The sequence below is a fragment of the Miniopterus natalensis genome, chromosome 18 (assembly GCF_054644295.1).
Source record: "Miniopterus natalensis isolate mMinNat1 chromosome 18, mMinNat1.hap1, whole genome shotgun sequence".
NCBI classification, from domain to species: Eukaryota; Metazoa; Chordata; class Mammalia; order Chiroptera; family Miniopteridae; genus Miniopterus; species Miniopterus natalensis.
Window position 1 is genome coordinate 34,640,678 of NC_142098.1, and position 20,145 is coordinate 34,660,822.

General features: G+C 56.6%; 3 protein-coding genes across 6 annotated transcripts in view; all 3 read right to left on the reverse strand.

The window, feature by feature from the left end:
- Window positions 1-132: 132 nt before the first annotated feature.
- TTC9B (tetratricopeptide repeat domain 9B) lies at window positions 133-2,202 on the reverse strand. The gene is made up of 3 exons (XM_087827227.1): window positions 1,788-2,202; window positions 1,059-1,241; window positions 133-236 (listed from the first exon to the last, which is right to left on the reverse strand). Exons 1-3 carry the CDS (start codon window positions 2,200-2,202, stop codon window positions 133-135), a joined length of 702 nt encoding a protein of 233 aa, XP_087683353.1.
- Window positions 2,203-4,701: 2,499 nt separating this feature from the next.
- On the reverse strand, window positions 4,702-8,760 carry CCNP (cyclin P). The gene is made up of 7 exons (XM_087827430.1): window positions 8,661-8,760; window positions 8,387-8,613; window positions 6,626-6,715; window positions 6,392-6,547; window positions 5,642-5,800; window positions 5,392-5,543; window positions 4,702-4,867 (listed from the first exon to the last, which is right to left on the reverse strand). Exons 1-7 carry the CDS (start codon window positions 8,758-8,760, stop codon window positions 4,702-4,704), a joined length of 1,050 nt encoding a protein of 349 aa, XP_087683556.1.
- Window positions 8,761-12,239: 3,479 nt separating this feature from the next.
- Window positions 12,240-20,145, reverse strand: part of AKT2 (AKT serine/threonine kinase 2) — a 46,938-nt gene continuing 39,032 nt past the window's right edge. For all 4 annotated transcript variants that reach the window (XM_087826699.1, XM_016209211.2, XM_016209210.2 and 1 more), the window contains 7 exons: window positions 19,296-19,364; window positions 18,490-18,612; window positions 17,306-17,434; window positions 16,895-17,109; window positions 16,259-16,346; window positions 16,051-16,153; window positions 12,240-14,972 (listed from right to left, as the gene is read on the reverse strand). In XM_087826699.1, the coding sequence (XP_087682825.1) occupies window positions 14,893-14,972; window positions 16,051-16,153; window positions 16,259-16,346; window positions 16,895-17,109; window positions 17,306-17,434; window positions 18,490-18,612; window positions 19,296-19,364 (807 nt within the window). In that variant the 3' untranslated portion in view covers window positions 12,240-14,892. The remainder of the gene's footprint in view (window positions 14,973-16,050; window positions 16,154-16,258; window positions 16,347-16,894; window positions 17,110-17,305; window positions 17,435-18,489; window positions 18,613-19,295; window positions 19,365-20,145) is intronic.

A 20,145-nucleotide genomic window follows, 5' to 3' on the forward strand; every position in this document is an offset into this window, starting at 1 on the left:
CCCTCCCCGGTTCCCACAAGAACATCACACAAAGAGGTTATGACCACCAGTGATAAGTGCTTTACCAGCGAACACATGAGTCAGGGAAGTTACACAGTGACATGGGGGGGGGGCAGTTCCCTTAGGTTGGCCTCAGCCAATGACGTCCCGAGGCCGGGCCCCACTGTCTTCCCGCTGCAGGCTACACCGGCTCATCTTCAGCTGAGTCAACTGGATGTATCGGAGGACATTGGTGTCTGCAGGGGAGGTGGGCAGGGCGTTATCTGGGTGTTCTGGGGCAGCAGGTGACATCAGCACCTCGGCTCACACCTCATTGTCCCCAGCCTTCAGTGGCTCCCCCACTAGTATTGCCAGAGCCCTTCTCCAAAAGCCCAGCCCCAACAAGGAAGGGGACATGTCACACCTCCAGACTTGCACTTGCTGTGCCCACTGCCAGGAATGCCTCTGCTCAGACTCCTGTTAGACTCCACTTATCCTCCAGTGACATCTGCATGAAGCTGTTCTCGCCAAAACATTTACCAGGGAAACTCATCTTGCCTCCCCTCCCCAGACCGTCATGCAGGTTGTGTCCCTCTTCACTGGCTCTTAATACAAAATTGCATATTGTGTCTGTGTGCACACCCACACGCCCTGACTGTGATCTCCCAGAGGGCAAGGAACAAGCCTCCAGGTCTGCCATCCCCTCCGTCCCACCCCCCAGCATATGTCCTGGCATTTCCCACCCTGGGGTCTGTCTCCCAGCAAGTGCTCCTCAAGTGGTGGCTGTGAGGACAGGTGGGTGGTAGGTGGGTATGGGAATGGGTTAGTGAGGAAGTGGGTGAATAAAGGGGGCGGGGCGGGGCGAGTGGATAGGGAATCAGCTGAATGGGAAGCATCAGAAAGAGTCAAAGACATGAGAGGTGGTTGGGAATATCAAGGAAGGACGCGTGGGTGGATGGGTGGATGTGTAGGAGAGGGTGGAACAGCTCTCCCCTGAAGTAGCTCTGCCCTGGCTTTCCTGCCCTGGTTTCCTTGCTCCAGCCCCTCTCCTTGCCCCCCCCCCGCCCCGCCCCCCTCACCTGTGGGCTCCCGGCTTCGGGCCTCCTGCAGGTAGCGCAATGCGCGTGCATAGTCACCCAGGTGGTAGAAGGCGATGCCAGCGCGGTAGGTGGCCTTGAAGTTGCCCTGCTGCTTCTCCAGCACCTTGAGGCAGTACTCGCGCACCCGCTCGTAATTCACCAGCTCCGACTGCAACAGGCAGGCTGCGGGGGCACCGGCACGGTGCCCTCAGAGCCTGCCGGCAACCCCAGACTTCACCTGACCGCGAGGAGCATGGATTTCAGGCTGCGGGGAACCCCCACCCTTTCCCACGGCTGAGCCGGGCCTAAGGGCTGGTTCAGGCCACCAGGGGCCACCGAGGTTCTGACCAATCAGAATAGAATCAATCTGCGCCGCCGCTAGAGGATACGAAAAACACAGGCGCGCTCTCGGGCGATTTCCATCGGGGGAGTACTACTAAGGGCGGCCTCAGGTGAGGGGTGAGGCCTTAAATGACTCATCCGGCGTAAGCCTTTCTCACCTGAGGTTCGCGGTGGCAGCCCAAAGCCCATTTCCTGCATCGCAGCTCCTTCCATCCCTGTGGTCCCCTACATCCCCAAGCCCTCTCCTTGATAAGTTCTGATGTCTCCCCCCGCAGACCCCAGCCCTGGTCCCTTCAAGCCTCCGCCCCTCAACCCGCCCAAGCCTTCATGATTGCCCCTCACTCCCCACCCCGTCACATATGCACCCTCTGCGCCCCGACGGCGTACCCGTGAGAGAGTCATAACATTCCACCTCCGTGTTCTCCACCAGGCGCCGCTGCTCCTCGCTGAGGCGGGCTGGCCCCGGGTTGGCGGCGGGCCCGGGGGCGGGGGCGGGCAGGCCCCCAGGGCGAGCCCCCTGCGCCGCCTTCAGCTGCAGCAGTGCCCGATGATACTTGCCGATGGCTTCCCGGAACTTCTTCTCTCGGTAGCAGCGCTGGCCCTCCGCCTTGAACGCCACGGCGGCCCGCAGGCTGCTGTCGAGCGCCGCGCCCAGGCCCCCCGACGGCTCTGGGGCAGGACTGGGCCGAGCCGAGCCATGGCGGGGGCCCGGACCCGGCGGGGAGAGGGCGGGAGGCGGGCGAGGTGGAGGCTCCGGGGCTGCGCTGAGCATCAGCACCGGGGACAGCGCGCCGCGCTGCATTGTGGGAAACTCCTGCGGCCGCCGCTGCAGCTACCGCATCGCCCCCCGCGGGGCCGGTCCCCACCCTTTCTCCGCCCCCACACCTCTGGCAGCCGACTCCGGCTGCCCCCTATGGGTCTAGAGAAACCCCTCAAGACTTCGCCACTCTCTCCTTCAAATCAGCTGCAGCCCTCACTCTCCAGCCCACCTCTTCCTCCTCCCCACTCACCTTACTCTCCCCACCCTCCTGCCTGCTCTCCTCCCCCATGCCCAAAGCTCCCAAAACCTTCTAGAAGGAAAGGACAAGTCTGGGAGAAAGACAGGAAGATTTCAACCTCGTGGAAAGCTGGTGTTCAGCCCACTAGGTATTTGGCATGTTGGATAAGGGACATAGGCTATGGACTCAAGCTGCCCAGATTCAGTTCCCTGCTTTTCCCCCTCACTAGTTGTATATGACTTGGACAAAGCACCTAAATTACCTGGAACCCCGGAACCTCCTCAGTAACATGGAAGGGACCATGATAGCAACTTTGAAACTCACTTGTTTATCTATGCAACAAATATTCACTGATATCTTTTCTGTGCCCAGCTGTGGGTGGGGTGATGCTGGGACATAGCCAGGAGTGAGTGAGCCTCAGGCCCTACCCTCATGGAGCCCCTAGTCCAGTGAGGAGATAGAGTAGCCAGTGACAGCTCAGAGTGGGCTAGCCTGGGAAACTCAGGCAAAGTGGTAATGGCAGGATGGGGGAGGTACAGGCAGAGGAGCCAAGTCCCGGATGGAGGACACACAACAGGAAACACCTGCCCTAGACTGTAGTGGTGAGTGAAGGCTTCCTAGAGGAGGGGATAACTCTATGAACAAGAGACATCTGCTTCTTGCCCTCCTCGAGCTCACTGTCTGACTAGGAAAACCAGTGGGAATGCAGGTAAGTGACAGCCAGAGTGAGTGGCGCAATCATAAGAGCGTACAGAAAAGAAACCATGTGAGAGGCTTTGGGGAGAAAAACTGAGGCTGAAGGAGATGGTTGTCCTTCAATACTCCTTAGCCACTCACTTAGCAGTGGAACCTTGGGCAAGCTTCATAATCTGCCTCCACCTTGCCTTCCGTCTGTGCAGCATGGAGATGACAAGTGAGCTTACTTCACAGTAGTTGCAGGGACTGAATTATATTATGCAGATAAAGCACTTAGCACAGGGCCTGGTACATACTGGGTAATTAACACCCTGTGTTTCTTATCATCAGTGAGACTCTGAGATAGGTGATTGTAAGTGCCTGGCTCTGAGTCAGCATCCATATATGGCTATTAAATGAATAACTTTATATATTACCACCCCTTGCCCCCACGAGGCCTTAGCTTGGGTCTCAGCCCCAAGAACCAAGCTTGTATTTCCACTGTGCCCTCTCCCTCCCACCCCACATCCTTCCCCAGGAGGTCCCATGGCAGGCCCTACCCAACAATCCCAAACCTGAACAGGGCACCTTCCATTCCAACAGCAGCATCTGCTTTTATCTCTTATTGTACTTTGCTGAGTGAGGCTCTACGCCCTCCCTGGTCCTCCAACCTTGAACATCTTAGGACAGAAACTTCCTCCTCTCTGCACCTCCAAACCCTGGCTTGGTTAAGAATCTGATATTCCTGAGGTTGAATTCCAGAGCAGTGAGGTCACCTTTCTGCACCTCGGGTGCGTTTTAATTAAAAACATGGAGATTTATTGATTCATAATAAAAATTTTCTGAGCACTTATGAAATGGCTAGGTGCCAGGGGTTCCGTAGAAACTGGACTCACAGCCCTGCTAGGTTGCAATACTGGCACTTTCACACCTACTAGGTGCCAGGCAATGTCCTCAAATTTTGTGAATATAACTTACAACCTATCATACCACCATGAGGTTAAAAATCAGATCCCAATTGTCAAATCCTTGCTATCAAAGACCCAGAATGTCACAAACTGATGACCCTCGCAGGCCAGCATACGTGGCGTGTTGGGCTTGTGCAACCATTAAAAAATATTGAATTAGTTGCCAACATTTGAAAACAGAGATGTTTATGGAATTTCAGGTTTTCAGCTTCGCTTGAACAAAATCTGAAAACCTGGCAACATCAAGGTAGAATTCACGACCGGGGTGGACATTCTGAGTTTCTGACAGTGCCCATCCCTCCTAGATTCTTCCCAACTCTGAGACTGAGGGCCATTCAGGTTGCGTTGCTATTTGCCTCTCAGCCTCTCTGTCCGAGATCTCCCGCAAGTGCTTGCACTTGGGATCCCAGTTTGACCCCGCGGGGCCGCTCGGGCGGAAGCCCGCCAGTGCCTCCTTGCGGAGGAGGCCGTAATTTTCATCATTAAGGGGTTTGGTGAGAACATCCAATCAGAGGGACGAGGCCTGGAAAGTAACCAATCAAAAACGAGAGGTGGGCCAGGATTCGGCCAATAAGAACAGAGAGCGCTCGGAATAAAAGAAACTTTTATTGACGTGGGAGACGGACACACACGAAGTCTTTTCCGAGGGGGTCTCGGGGCTCAGGGAGGCTCGGGCTGGGGGCGGCGGAGCAGGCGGGCGGCGAAGAGGCTGGTGCCCCGCCGCTGGGGCCGCGCGTACTTGAGGAAGATGGCGGCGCGGCCGGGCGCGGGGCCTCGGAGCACCGCGCGCGCCAGGCACGGCTCCAGCGGGCCCAGCTCCGCGGGGCTGCGGCAGAGACAGAAGCTAAGGTGGACGCCAGGGGTGGCGGTGGAGATGACCTGTCCTTGGAGCTGGGGGCTCGAGGCCAAGAAGACACGAGGCCCACCATCTAGAGAGTGACTGGAGGGGGCCGAGGATGGGCAGACCCCGATTCCCCCCGGGGTTCACAGGGAGCTAAAGGGACACTCCATTCGCAGCTAGAGGCCTCATTTTCAATCCTGAAACGCAGCTAGAGCATCTTCCGGGCCTGGGGAGATCCTATCTTCCACCCAGGACAAGATTAAGGGTTCCCAAATCTAGACAAACAGCCCACTCTCAGACACGCCCAGAGAAAAACGAATGGGATCCCCTCAGGCTAGGCAAACACCCCATTCTCTCTTATACCCAGAAAAATCAAGTCTAAAGTGTCGTCTTATCCCTTCGCCCGCCCCCCGCCCCCGAATTGTTTCTCATTCTCTGAGACAGTAGACAGCGACCAGGAAGGCAGATCCCGAGGCCACCGCCTCTCCGGCGAGCAGAGCCCCTCGTACCTGTAAAGCGCCGGGTCCAGCCCCGAGCCCGCCCCGTCGAACACGCGGTGCGCCAGGCTCAGCGCCGCGGCTGCGCAGCGACTGGGCTCCCACCCGGCCACCTCGGCCTCCAGCAGAGACAGTTCCAGGAAGTAGGTGGCAAGGAGCATCACCTGCGAAAGCATTAGCACCAGCCAGACCCTCAGGCCACAACACCACACCGCACAGGCCACGCCCCTAGCCGCGCAGGCCCCGCCCCTGCCCCGCGCACCTGGGGGTTGCTCCCTTCCAGGGCAGCCAACAGCTCCAGGCAGAGGAGCGGGCCCGGGTGGTGCAGCCGGAAATCCAAGCGGCTCAGGATGCGGCGCTCCGCGCGCAGCAGCTCGGCCTGGGAGAAGGAGCCGGCGCCCAGGAGGCAGAGGGAGGAGGACTGCGGGTTGGGGAGGAAGGGGTGGGGAGTCTTGGACCCTGGCTGTTACTTCCTGTCCTGGGTTGATTCCATCCCCAGGAACCTGGACCTGTTTTCTGGCCTGTAAAATGGGGCCATTCATTTGTTGCCTGGAGTTCGTGGAGAACATAGGCTTTAGATTCAGAAAGGCCTGGATTTGAGTTCAAACCCTGCTGCTTAGGCACTGTGACATGGGCATTCACGGAAGCGCCCTGAGACTCAGTTTCTTTAACTGTAAACCAGAGATACTGCTCCTCCTTCACCAGGCAATTCTGATAATGCACTGAGCTTACCCATGTTAACTGTAACTACACTACTCAGTGAGGACTTTAATTACTATAACTAAGTCCAGGTCCCAACTGCTTTACTGGGCAAATGTCTTCCTCTCTCTGGGCCTCAGTCTCCTCCAACGTTAAAGGCACCCACTGGCCGCCCTGACCTCATCAGATCTGCAAGCATTACAAGAGGACATAAAGTGTTCGCTGGGCACGGTGCTTTGCGCACAGTAGGCTTTGAACTGTGACTGCAGCAAGTAGAAAGGGCCCCACCCTCCCGGCCCCACCCCCAAAGTACCTCGGGAAGCACGCACTCTTCCATCTTGCAGGCCACGAAGAGGCAGGCCATGCCCAGCAGCTGCAGGCGGTGTAGGCGTACCCGGCCCGAGCGCAGGTAGGAATCGAGCAAGTGCACCGCCAGGTAGAGCGTGTCCCCGGCCAGGCCCAGGTACTCCTGCGGAGGGGCGCGGGTAACAACCAGGCTGCTACGCAGGCCCCGCCCCGCCCCGCCCCCTTTCCGGGACATACGTACGTGCACCTGGACCAGCCAGTCCACCACTAGCGCGCGCATCTCCGGGGTCACGGCGCGGGGCAGGGCCCTCCGGGGCAGCGCGCGGCACACCTGGGGCGAGGACGGACGGCTTCACTCTCCGCACCTGTGCCTCGGCCTCGCTCCTGAACTCCAGCCCTGGGCGACGCAGCCTCCTCGCACCACTTGGGGCGGCGTGAGCGCCGCAGGGAAACTGCCTCCCAACGTCTCCAGATGTGCTCCTCTTCCGGGTAACCATCTAGAACCTGGGACTCTCTTCTGGATGCTTCCCTACCCACTTCTGCAGTCTTCAGCCCCCATGGCCACAGGACCCCCTGAGCATCTCCCCCTGGGTTCCCAGGCTCCGCACTTGGCAACAAATCCTCAATCCACCCTCCTCTGAGCACCCTGAAGGGTCTCTCTAAAGTGCAAACCTGACCAAGGAACCCCCCAGCTTAAAACACTGCCATTGCTTCCAGTGCCCTCAGGAGAAAAATCGAATTCCTCTCAGACTCTCTCAGGCCCTGCCTCTGCTCCAACATCACCTCTTCCCTCTCTCCTCACACTCCAGCTGTCCCAGCCTTCTTTTGGCCCGAGGCTAGGCCAAGCTTATCCCTGCCTCAGGGCCCATGCATATAAGTACTGCTCCGTCCACCTGACATGGTCCATCCCCAGCTCCTTGCATTGCAGACTTCTCAGTCATTCATGTCTCAGCTAAAACTTCCCTGACTCTTGCCCGGCCGGCGTGGCTCAGTGGTTGAGCATCAACCTATGGATCAGGAGATCACAGTTTGATTCCCTGTCAAGGCACATGCCCCCGGGGTTACGAGCTTCATCCCCAGCAGGGGGCGTGCAGGAAGCAGCCGATCAATGACTCTCATCATTGATGTTTCTCCCTCCCGTCCCCTCTCTGAAATCAATAAAGACATAAAAAACAAAACAAAAAAACCACACCTTCCCTGACTCTTTCCATATTCCTCCCTACCTTATTATTTTCACTCTGGACATAGCTCGAGTTTCCTTGTGTGTTTTGTCTGTTTGTCCCACTAGATAGCTGGCTGGCACCACAAGGGCAGGGATTTCTGTCCAAATCCCAGCTGTATCTCAGTTCCTAACAGAGACCCTGGCCCAGGAGAGATGTTCACAAGATGTGTGTTTAATAAATCCACCCCTTGAGTGTTTCTTCGGACAGCGCTTGTCTCAAACAGATGTCTGAGGGCTGCCCTGGCCTGTGTTTTGGCCTTTATGGCCCTTCGGAAGCCATGGCCTACATTTGCTTGCTTGTCTTACACAATGAAGACAGGCTGCTGGGGCGTTCCCCGCATCCCCAGTGCCTAGAGCATGCCCAAAGCATTTGTTAAACTTACTTCGAAACTCTATAATTTTTTTAAGGCACAGGGAGGATAGATAAAAACATTTGTTAATAAATCTCTAAATATTCGTTAAACGAATAAATGTGAAGGACAAGTACGAGGGGCTCTGAAATACCGAAGGAGGGGCTGCAAAGAGCGTGGGAAGATGGGAAGGGGCATTCGAGGGTAACTGCTGGAAAAACCAAACCACGAACTTGGGGCAGGGTTGGGAAGTCAGCGGGAAGGGGCAAGACTGAGGCTGGCGGGAGCGAGTTCAAAATGCCCCTGAGCGGGCGCTGAGCGAGCCCGCAACTCTGGCCTCGGCAACCCACCCCTTCTGCAGTCCGCAGGGCTGGGGCGGCGCCGGCGTGGCCCGTGGCCAGCCGTCCAGGGAGTCTCCCCGGCCCCTCACCATGACCTCGGCGAAGATGTCCCCGGCGTACTCGCGTTCTCCCTGCAGCCCCAGGGCGCCCAGCGCCTCCTCCAGCCCCGGCGGCGCGCACGGCTCCAGGTGCCTCTCCGCGCGTCCTGGGGAGGCGCTCGTGCCCGCGGGGACGTCGTCGCGGACTGGGGCACCTGCTGGCTCTGGGTCGAGAGAGTCTGACGGACTCTGCAAGGGAGAGGGGCTGGGGTCAGCGCCTGGAGGGTCCCGAGCTGGGAGTGGCACCCCCGCTCCTGCAGCTCACCAGCATCCTGCAGGCTGGCGTCGAGGGCGAATCCGACAGCCCACCCCCTCCTGCTGCAGCGAGGCCCCGCGGCCGGCGCTTTATAGGAGCCAGGGCGCATGCGCACTGAGCGCGCCTCACCTGGGCACGTGGGCAGGTGGGCAGGTGCGTGGGCAACGGCGTAGACAACTACCAGCCCTCGAAGGCAGGCCGCTGGAGGCGAGCTCGCGTCCTGCTACCCCGTGACGAGCAGCAGCCCCTCGGAGCCTCACGTTCCTCGGCTATGAGGTAGGGATTATTTCAACTGAGAGTTGTCCTGAGGATTTTCTAAGATTGTTAAGTGGCCAGCACCGGGCTTAATAGAGTCGAAGCTCAAGACATAGGAGCTACAAGTCCCTTCACAACTCTAGAGGCCCCCGTGCTCCGGGCAGTGGGAATCCGGGGCTGAGCAAATCCCCTGTAGCCGCTGCCTTTAGGCCCAGAGCTGGGCGGGTGTGGGGAGGTCTCAGACCAGCGATAGGGTTGGTCTGGGTTAGAGCAGCAGCCTCCTCACGGCTCTCCCTGGCCTCCGCTCAGAGCTCCCTCGCAGCTCCCATCTGCCTCAAAGTGAAAGTCCACCAGGCCCGATGTTATCTTCCCACAGCTGAGCGCACCACCTGTGAGCTCATCCGCTACCCCAACCTCCCGCACTCCTTCCTCTCCCACCACACTGGCCTGCAGGCTCAGCCTCGCCCACACCAGGCACGTTCCTGCCTCAGGGCCTTTGCACTGGCCGTTTCCTATGCCTGAAATATTCTTACCTCAGATATCCCTCTTTACTCAGATGTTACCCTCTCCATGAAAAGTGTCATCCTAAGCACTCCTGTTCCCATTCTCTGTACTTATGTCTCTCCTTAGCACTTACTGCCTTGTTGTCTCACTCCTGACTAGAATATGAACCCCATGAGGGCACGGCTTGTCTGTTTCTTGTTTTAAAAAATATGTCTTTATTGATTTCAGAGAGGAAAGGAGAGGGAGACTGAAACATCAATGATGAGAGTCATTGATTGGCTGCCTCTTGCACGCCCCCTGCTGGGGGATTGAGCCCACAAGCCAGGCTTGCCCCCTGGCCAAGAATTGAACCACCATCTCCTGGATCCTAGGTCCATGCTCAACCACTGAGCCATGCTGGCCAGGCTTGTGTATTCCCAGTGTCTAAAACAGGGCTGGGCACATCGTACTCAGTAAATATTTGTTATTGAGTGAAAAGGCTGGACTTGTAATTCAGAGACAGTGGTCTGGAAGGATGTCTCTGAGGTGACATTGGAACTGAAACCTGAAAGAGGAGAAGGGGCCAGGAAAGCAAAGACAGGAAGTGGAGGCAGCAGCCTGAGCAAAGGCCCTGAGGTAGGAAAGAGCTTGCTATTTTCAGGCACTGAGAGGTCAGTGAGGTTGGCAACGTGAGCACATAGGAGAGTGTGAGATGCTGGACCAGTGGCTTCTTGTCACACATACAGTAAAACCAAACTTACAAGGTTCCTTTAGCCCATTGTTACCTCTCTAACCTTCCTTTTGCTCTCCCCCTCCTCACTCCATCTGAGACACCTTGTCCTCTTTATGGTCCCTAAACACATCAGGCACCTGCCTGGCTCAGGGCCTTTGCACTTGCTGTTCCCTTTTCGTGAGCACTTGGTGAGAACCTGGATATTTACATTCTCCGGGTATCTCTAAGCAAGATACTAACTACAAAGAGAACGTAGTTAACTTTATAGTAGAGAAACCTGACAGATGCCACCTTAACCAAGAGATTAGTCACCACTGCTAAGGGGATGTTTGGAATCCTCTTGGCAAGTTGCACTGAGAAGGGCACATCATTTCTGGGAATTCCTGCCAAAAATAGCTTGAATATAGCCACAAGGAAACATCAGGCAACGATATCTAATTGAGGAACATTCTGCAAAATAACTGCCTTGTAAGCTTCAAACCTGACAGACAACTGGATTCGACGAGCCTGGATTGAGTCGCTAGCCAGGAAATTGTTTCTTCTTTTGTACACAAGGACATTAGTGTGGCCATCATAAAATGTAAGGTCTGAGAAGAGCTGTTTCACTGTCAACTTCCTGACATTCATCACTGGACTGTGGTTAAGAGAATGTTCTCATTATAGGACAGATATAAGAACATGGAGGGGGGAGGGGATACGGTACATGTAAAACGTCGTGGGGAACCTGCATGAAGGGGAGATGAGGATTATTTGTACTTACTTTTTTGTTAATCTTCACCCCAGGACATTTTTCCCATTGATTTTTAGAGGGGGGAGGGGAAGAGACAGGAGAGAGAAAGATCAGTATGAGAGAGACACATCAATTGGTTGCCTCCTGCATGTGCCCTGACTGGGGCCAGGGATCGAACCGCAGCCCTTTGGTGTGCAGGCTGACGCTCTAACCACCGAGCCATGCCGGCCAGGGCTATTTGTAGTTTTAAAACAAAAAAACCCTTAAGAGATTTATGAAAAGTTGCAGATAGTACAGACTCGTCAATGTTGACACTGACCTTGACCACTGGCTGATAGTCTTTCTCAGGCTTTGCCCCATCTATACCGCACTCTGAGGAAGTCACTTCGCAGCCCACACCTGAATAGGGGATATGCTGTCCCTCCTTGAAGGCAGAATATCTGCGGAAATTATCTGACTTCTATAGATGTCTGTTCTCACCATTTATCTTTATATCAATGCGGACTCGTTTTATACTTTGGATATAACCAATCCTATGCTTTTATTTTGGTGCTCAAATTGTGTTCGGCTGTGGCCACCAGAAACTCTTCCCATGGGCTCTTGTGTCCCTTTACATGCCACTAGTAAGGTTTTTTCTTTTCTTGCAGGTCCTTCCGGACATGAGCAGATGCTCCAAGCTCCTCTTGTGTATTTCCTGCTCCAGTCCAAGATTCGCTTTAGCACTATTTTTAAGTTTCAAAGTTTTCTACCAGTCTGCAATTATTTCAAAGTTAAAGATATGTGAATCACACTTTTTTGGAAAGCTATCCAACACATATTAAAATGCAGCAACCCTGGAATGTGGGCCACAGTAAAAGCATAAACTCGGTAAAGGTGGATGGTTAAGGTTTTCTTCAGTACTGTGGGTAGCAGCAAAAAGCAAACAAAAAACCCTGGAAATGAGGTAAATTCTGTCAACAGGGGTGGCTGTATCAGTTGAGGTGCGTCCACCCTGAGGAACCTTGTGAAGCAACTGGAAAGCATGACCAGCGATGTCCACAAGGTGCCCCCCAAATGCAGAGAAGTGGCTAAAAGAGGATCTCACTTCTACCAGTGACCCAGAACACACGGTGGTGGGAGCAGGGGTAAGGCCTGGCGGGACACAGCACAGGGGCGGCATGAACTGGGCGGACAGTTGTGCAGAAGGGACCAGCCTTTTCACGATGCCGTGCCCATTTGCGTAGAGGTGACGTGAGCACCAAAATCAGCGCCCGAGGCCTGGGACCTGGGTCATTTTTACCCCCTTCCGCATACTTTTGTTTTGCATTACTCTGTACACACATACACACACACACACAAAACCTGTGACATTTCCTACACGCACATGACAAAAAACAGTACTCAACACTTAATTTTTCTAATTGGTAAAATTTTATTAAAATTCTTCCACCTAAAACTCCGTTTGGGGAAAGCCCTACAGAAATAAGCACCACTGACTCTAAGGACATTATGTTCAACAGAGAAAGCAGCTGATTAACCTGCAGGAGCCCGCCCTAGGAATGTGAGAGAGGCCCCCAGGGAGAGACCCACGTGGGAGAGCTGAGTGACAGTGCCACGTGAAAGGAGTCTCTAGCACCGGTCCCTTGGGACTGTGACTAACGGGGAGAGGAAAAGGCTTTTCTTTACAAGCCTCTCTGCTGTATACCTGGTACTTTTGTAATTTAAAAAATAATGTCCATATGAAATTAGAAAAAAAAATCCAAAAAATTCCTTGAGTCTTGGCTGCAGGTAACAGACTTCCTGGATTCAACTTTTCTGCTACCCTCATTTAAGATCTCAGAAACTCCTTGCACGGGAAGCCCTGATAGCTTCTGGCAAAACTGGGCATAAATTCACCTGTGCACAGCAGGGCAGCCCTGGTCCCAAGGTCTGGGAAGAGTCAGTCAAGCACAGGAACCAGCTCTCAGGTGATTCCCAGAGCTGAGGGCTGGGACCAAACCTGAGGTGCCCCCAGCTGACAGCCACCACAAATCCCCGTGATACACCAAGGAATCTGTAGGGGAACTGGGGGCCCCAAGGCTCCCCAGTTTAGCATAAATGGGGGCGGGTGAGGTCGGAGGCGCACAGGCAGTGCCGCTGAGGATTCAAGTGCCACAGGCACGAACACACTCCCTCCCGCTCACACTGCTCCCGGCTCAGGGACACCTCACGCCCTGCTTGCTCAGAGACACCCGACCCCTCCCACTCCTGGCCTCCACTCCCCTTTCTGCCTAAGCAGCTTCTGAGTGCCTGGGATGGTCTGTCCACAGTCTCCTAAACTCCTCAGCAGCTTCCACCCCCAGCGGTCCCCTCCCTCTCCAGCGTGAGCCTGACACCTCCAACCAAGACGCCTTCTCTGCCTCCATGACTTAAAGGGCCCAACCTAACGGAGCAATGGGAGCAGGAGGCGGCTGGTCCTTGGAGCCGGACTCCATAAGCAAGGAAAGGCCCAGGGTGGTGGGCCCCGGTCTGAAACGAGTCTTTATTGCTTGTACCGTACAAATACAAGGAACAGGGAAAGGCCAGTGGGGAAGAGGGAGAACTGTCAGATAAATGACATACACACACAAAGGAAAAGAGACCTCCCACCCCCCCAAACCAACCCCGCCCCACCCCAGATGTCTCTCTGTGAACTACCTAGTACAGGAGGTGGGGGTGGGAAAATCAAAACCATAAAAACTACATTTCAAACACCTGGAGATGTTGGTGGGAAGGGGGAGAGATGGGGCAGCAAGTGGACCTCACGTATAGCTCTCCTGCTAGGCCAGCATCCCTCCCCCTGGGATGAAATGCTGGGATCAGGGCCAGGGGCCCAAACCCCCACACACCACACACACGAGGCCGGAACACACTTGCCCTTGCACACACATATCCCGCACACATGCACACACACACCCGTGTGCATCTGTGTCTTAGATACACAAGGACACAAACAGCACACACACAGTCCAAGGCACACACACACACAAGTGACCATAGCACTGACACACATTCCCCTTAAGGCTGCAGAACGTGGGGCTGGGGAGGGGGGTGAGGTGGCCTGGAGCCTTCCTTCTCAGAGGCCCCCACCCCAGTACGTACCAGAGACACCCACTCCTGCCCCCTCCTCAACCCAAGTCCATGGGGCCCAATACTGTCTCGGTGCGAGATGTGTAACAGCCAAGGCTGGCGCCCCTCCGTCCCAGGTAGAGAGAAGGGACAATCCCGGCCCCCATCCTGGAAGGGGCCAGGGCCAGGCCTGGGGTGCAGCGGGAGGTAAGGCCGGCTGGAAGGAAGCCCTGGTAAGGCACGGGGCTTGGGGGTGGGAAGGCTAGGCCCCCAAATGTTCCTCCTGCCTCGTCCACAGGGTCAGGAGAGCAGCGTGGGGCACAGGGAGGCAGTGTCCATCCCCTTGGCCGCTCCGTTCTGGTTCCCCACAGGGTAATCGACCCCAACCTACCAAGGGAGCTCTAGACCTCCGCTCCTGCAGCTCCCAAAGGCCCCACCTGGCCCTGGACATTATTGCTTTTCTGCCACTGTGTGGGGAGGGGGCTGGACTGTCCCCTCGCCAGGCTACTCAGAGCCTAACAACAGGCACGGAAGGTAGCCCCAGGGCGCCACCCCCTCCGAGGGTGGCACAGCACAGAGGCAGGCAGCGGTGGGCAACCAGCTGGAGACTCAGGCAGGCCCCCAACTCCACCTTTACTCCCTACTGGGGCTTGTGTTGATTAAAAATCAAAATCTTCCCAACTGCCCAAAGGCCAGGCCCTGGGGCAGGCGGCGGAGTCTTCCCAGTCCTGACTTGGGAGCAAAAGTGAGGGCAGGACAGGATCCTGGAGGCAGGGCTGCTGGGTCCGCTGAGGGGAGTTTGGCAGAGGGCTGAAGAAAAAACTAGAAATGGGGGTGAAGGGGTGAGGAATGGAGATGCAAACAAAAAAGGCAAAATAAAAAGTTAAAAAAGAAAAAAATAGACAAAGCCCCCCGGCGGTGATGGCAGCCATGGGTATCCGTGGTAGTGGCAGCGGGCGGGCAGGCAGCACTGCTCACTCGCGGATGCTGGCCGAGTAGGAGAACTGGGGGAAGTGAGTCCGCTGGTCCAGGTCGAGGGAGCCCAGGCTGTCATCTACAGGGTCAGCAGAGGGGGATTGGGAAGACAGGCTTGCAGAGGGCTCAGCTCCCCACCCAGACTCCCGGGGAGGAGGGGACAGAGGGGACTCAGCCTCAGGAAGGACTACAGGCAGAAACCCCAGCTGGTGAGTGTCCTCAAGACTTCTTCCTTGACAGAGGCCCTTTGGTCACAGCCCCACCCCCAGGCCAGAGCCCTGGCTCTGGGGCCCCAGGGCTGCTCACACAGCCACCTGAACATCCCACGTCCCGCCCCACCAGTTCCCCAGCTCTCCTCCTCCCCTCCCACACCTCAATCCAGCTCAAGGTCCACCCAGACCTCTCTGACCCCGCTCCTGCCCTGACCACCACTCCTGCCCACAATAATCCCTCCACAAGCAGCCAAGGGTCTTTCTAAAGCCCTGACAAGCAGTGCCGCCACCACCATGGACAACTCCCTTAACAAAACCCTCCCACAGCTCCCCATACAATTCCCCACTTCTCCCAGTGGCCCCCAAGACCCTCCTGCTCTGGCCCTCATGCCTCTCCCTCTCCCCTCCCCATCTAAACCCTGCAATGCTCCCATTTCTGGATGTCCCATATGCCATTCAGCTGCCATACCTCCCCCTCCAGGAAGCCCTCCCTGGCCTGCAGTCAGGCATTTCCTCTAGGCTTCCCCAGTCCCTGTGCTCCTACACTCTAGCTCTGACAACCGTGGGCTGTCACCCCACCTGGACTGGGAGCTCCCTGCGGGCAGGGCCCAGGGCTGTCTCCATCACTGCTGTGTCCCCAGCAGAGCCCAACACTGGGCAGGGGAGAGTGAGGACTCAAACAGGTACAGAGCCAATGAACTAACCCGGCTCCAAACACCTGGGCAGTTGGGAACCCGATTACAGATCTGCCATCTCAGTACTGAAACGCCCCAAGCATCTCGTGCTCTGCCCGGAGCACCGGAACGTGCTGGACCCAATGGCCTCTGGTAAGCCTCACTGGGTCTGCGGACGACTAACAGCAAAAGCCCCTCATGATTCCTCCTGGTGAACTGGGCCAGGGGCAGACACCCTCCACCCCCAGGGTTCAGGGCCTCAGGCACTCACAGCGGTCCGGGGGTGTGATTGTGATGGACTGGGCAGTGAACTCATCATCGAAGTACCTTGTGTCAACCTCAGACGTGACCTGAGGTTTGAAGGGTGGCGGGAGCTGTGGAGGAGAGGAGCCCAGGCTCAGGACCCTGAGGACAGGCAGCTTGGCCAAGGTCACCCACACGGGGAAGAGCTCCTGCTGGGAGGTGGGTGGTGCTCTCACCTTCTTCTGTACCACGTCCTGCCAGTTGATGCTGAGGAAGAACCTGTGCTCCATGACCTCCTTGGCGTCGCTGGGCCCCCCGCCGAGCCTGGGCAGAGATGGCCATGAGCACCCCCCTCCCGGGGCAGCCAGGTTCTGGGAGACGCTTTCGGTGCAGGCCTTGGCCTGTGACACGCAGGCCCTGAACAACCTCAATAATCCTGTCCCAGCCACAGACCACCACCTCACAGAGGAAAGTGAGGCAGGGAGGGAACTCCTGTGCCCAGGGTCAGAGCGAGGAGACTGCAACTGGGCCCCAGCCCAGAATGTGAACCAAGGGGGCAGATGGCCACCTCACATCCTGGCTCTGGCACGTATGACTGGGCCTCCCTAGGGTAGGACAGGGCTGCCCTGCTCCTCAGCGTCCCCACAAAACAAGGTAGTATGGACAGAGGACTAAGGACAGGCCTGCCCCAGGGAAAACTCCCTGAGTGCCAGCTGTGGGGACTACCGAAGACTGTGGGGACCACCGGACACTGTGGGGAACACACGTGGCACATCCACCAGTGCATGTGCTTGTGGACAGTGCCCCTCTGGGTTGAGGGGACAGTGGCAGCAGGTGGCGCTGGGCAGAGCAGGGCAGTTGCCAGCCCTCACCTCTGCTTGGGGTCCTTCTTAAGCAGCCCAGCCAGCAGAGACTTGGCCTCGGGGCTGAGCGTGCGCGGGAAGCGGATCTCCTCCATGAGGATGAGCTCGAAGAGGCGCTCGTGGTCCTGGTTGTAGAAGGGCAGGCGGCCGCACATCATCTCGTACATGACCACACCCAGCCCCCACCAGTCCACGGCACGGCCATAGTCGTTGTCCTCCAGGACCTGACAGGGAGGGGCAATGAGGGCCAGACCCACACCCTGGGGCCCAGGAGCTAATGTGCCCAGTAGGGACAAGGCCCTGCAGGGGGCTGGGGAGGGCGATCTGAGGAACTAGAGCCCTCAGAGTGTCTGGGCAGGGGAAGCACAGGGTCCCAGGGCCCCAGGGCCACGCCTCCCTTGGCATCACAGCCCCAGACACCTCGGGTGCCAGATATTCGGGGGTCCCGCAGAAGGTTTTCATGGTGGCCCCGTCACTGATGCCCTCTTTGCACAGGCCAAAGTCGGTGATCTTGATGTGGCCATCTTTGTCCAGCATGAGGTTTTCCAGCTGGAGGAAAAGCCAGTGTATCAGGGACATATCTTTCCGGGCTTCCTGCCCCCTCCGTGAAACCCCACGTGCCCGGCCCTGCCCTGGAGGGGGCTGTGGCCTGGGATGGCATCTGTCACACCAGGGGCTCCAGGCTGAGCCATGGGTACACCCCAGCACAGGGCTAAGCCCTCACCCTCTGAGGCTCCCACCTCCCCAGTCCCTGGCTGCCCCTCAGGGAAGCTGGGAAAAAGCAGGGCAGAGAGATAGAGCCGGTCCTGCCCCAACCTACCTCCCCACTTAGGACGTGAGGGACAGTATCTCCCTTTCTTTTGCCTAAACTTCACATAAGGGTCCATTTAGTGGGCCTCTGTGTACCTCCCCAAGGTCAAGACAGAGCATTTCCAGACCCTCAGACCCCCATGTGCCCCTTTCCTGTTAGTAACCACCGGTGCTCCGGACAGAGAAGTAACTTGCATCTTTTTGAAGTTTCTCCCGCTTACACATACACCTGTCAACACAGACCCGCCTGTCTGTCCTGGCTTTCCCCTTGATTTTAGTCTGTAAGATGCACCCATGCTGCTGCATGGGGCTGGAGTGTGGTCCCTTTAACTACTGTGCAGTCCCAGTATGTGAATCCACCACCCGACTTCATCCCTTCTACGACAGCAGACACTCAGGTGGCTCCCAGTCTGGGGTCAGTGTGATTATTGCTGCTAGGGTGTGTATCCACATTTTGAGGTGCACAAAGGTATACCTAGGGCACAACGGCCAGCTCACAGGGGATGCACGTGTTCAGTGATGGTAGATTCTGCAAACTGCCTTCTAAAGTGCCTATACCAACTTACACCCTCGCTGCATGGGAGCATTTGCTCACAAGAGGCTCAGAAGGGACCTCATGCAGGGCTGCTTGCTGTGGAACCACCACCTGGGGCCGGAGCAGGAGGGTTCAAGCCCCAGAGGGAGCCAGACACATGTACAAGGACAAGACAGACCCTCCCTGGGCAGTAAGCTTGGTATCCCCAGTGTGCCCCAGGCCAGCCCGGACCCTTGCCAAGAGGTGACCGCACACTTACCTTGATGTCACGGTACACTACATCCCTGGAGTGCAGGTACTCCAGGGCTGAGACGATCTCTGCGCCATAGAAGCGTGCCCGCTCCTCCGTGAAGACGCGCTCCCGGGACAGGTGGAAGAACAGCTGCCGGAGGTGGGGAGGAGGGGATAGGGCATCAGGCCGCTGGCCCAGGGGAGAGAAGGATGGGACCCTGCCTGGCAGCCCAGTGACAACATCACACCTACTCCATGAACTGGCAAGTGACAGCAAGAAGGACCAACTGAGAGAAGAGTTCATGTGAAGGACTGACACCACAGGGAGAGTAGGGGGTGGCATGAAGGGGACAGTGAATGTGGGAGTGACAGCAAGGAAGCAGAGGACACAAGTCATGAGCAAGTGACCACAGCTGTGACCAAAAGGGACAGATGAAGTCACACCTGCATGAGAGAGGAGTGAGGGTCTTGGAGCAGGTGATAGCGAGTGGCTGACTGCTCTGCATCACTTGGGAAAGCAGAGGACTGGTGGCTCTTGACCTGCACACCCTTTCTTCGCAGGTCATCCTCCGAGAACATCCTCTGCGCTGTCATCCAACCACCCTCACAGCCCTCTCCACACCTCGCTGCACCTCAGCGTGCATCCCACCCACCAGCTCACTAGCTATGTGCACTTGGCAAGTTACTAACCCTCTGAGAGGATGCTGTCTGCCTCCAGGGGCAGGAGAACAGAACGAGCTTACCCCCCTCGTAAGTCTCCCTCCGCCCTCCCCCTCCTCCCCCACACTTGGGAATGAGACACCCAGGCAGCCCGGCGGGGGCAGCACAGCTCACCTCCCCACCGTTAGCGTACTCCATCACGAAGCACAGGCGGTCGTGGGTCTGGAAGGCGTACTTCAGTGCCTGCGGGGAAGAAAGGTGGCTAGGCGCTGCCAGGTCAGCCTCGACACGCCCCGCCCTGACTGGCCATGGGAACCAGGCAGCCGGGGTTCAGACCTCAGCCTCACCTTCTAGGGCACGTGAGTGGGCTCGTGGCTCTGAGGACTGGGAGAGGGTTACTGTGCTAAGCAATCTGTCCTCTGCCTGCCACTAAGCTTCCAAGAGGCACAGCCAGGAGGGAGACTCTTCTGAGTAAGCAGAGCTATGTCATGTCTCTCTTCCTCCTCCCATTTTAAAGTCAAATGCATTAAACTCTTTCTCACACATACACACACACACGCACATGAGGTTTGCTGTCTGGGAGTTGGAGCTGACCTCAAAGACAGCTTGGACAAGCAATCTGCCAAAAAAAGAGTAGTTCTCAAACTGTGCTCTAAGAATCCCTATAGAGGGTTCCTCAGAACACTTCGTTGAACCCTCTGCTCACGACTCCACTGTTCTCCGTCTTCTACATGGAAGCACCTCGTAAGATTTCATTTGAACAAGTGCTGTGGCCTAACAGAAACCTGGACAGAAACTAAGGTACAGAAATAATCCATAAGCCATGCTCAGTCTAGTCCAGTTAACTGATGGCTAGAGCCCAGAGAGGTGCCTGCTCAGCTCAAGTTGACAGCACAGTAATACATCTGCCTCTAGGATTACATCTGAAAATTTTTAAAAAATCACATTCCCACTTTGACCAGCCAGGCTAAGTGCCTCAAACTCAGAGACAGCAGCCATGCTCTCCTGGGCCATGCTGCTGTCA

Coding starts and splice junctions, on each gene's coding strand:
- CCNP (XM_087827430.1), bottom strand. CDS start 8,760: ATGCGCCCTGGCTCCTATAAAGCGCCGGCCGCGGGGCCTCGCTGCAGC. Junction 6,548..6,625: donor ACTGGCTGGTCCAGGTGCAC/GTACGTATGTCC, acceptor GCCCCTCCGCAG/GAGTACCTGGGCCTGGCCGG. Junction 5,544..5,641: donor TGGAAGGGAGCAACCCCCAG/GTGCGCGGGGCA, acceptor ATGCTTTCGCAG/GTGATGCTCCTTGCCACCTA.
- TTC9B (XM_087827227.1), bottom strand. CDS start 2,202: ATGCAGCGCGGCGCGCTGTCCCCGGTGCTGATGCTCAGCGCAGCCCCG. Junction 1,242..1,787: donor ATGTTATGACTCTCTCACGG/GTACGCCGTCGG, acceptor GTGCCCCCGCAG/CCTGCCTGTTGCAGTCGGAG. Junction 237..1,058: donor CCGAAGCCGGGAGCCCACAG/GTGAGGGGGGCG, acceptor CCTCCCCTGCAG/ACACCAATGTCCTCCGATAC.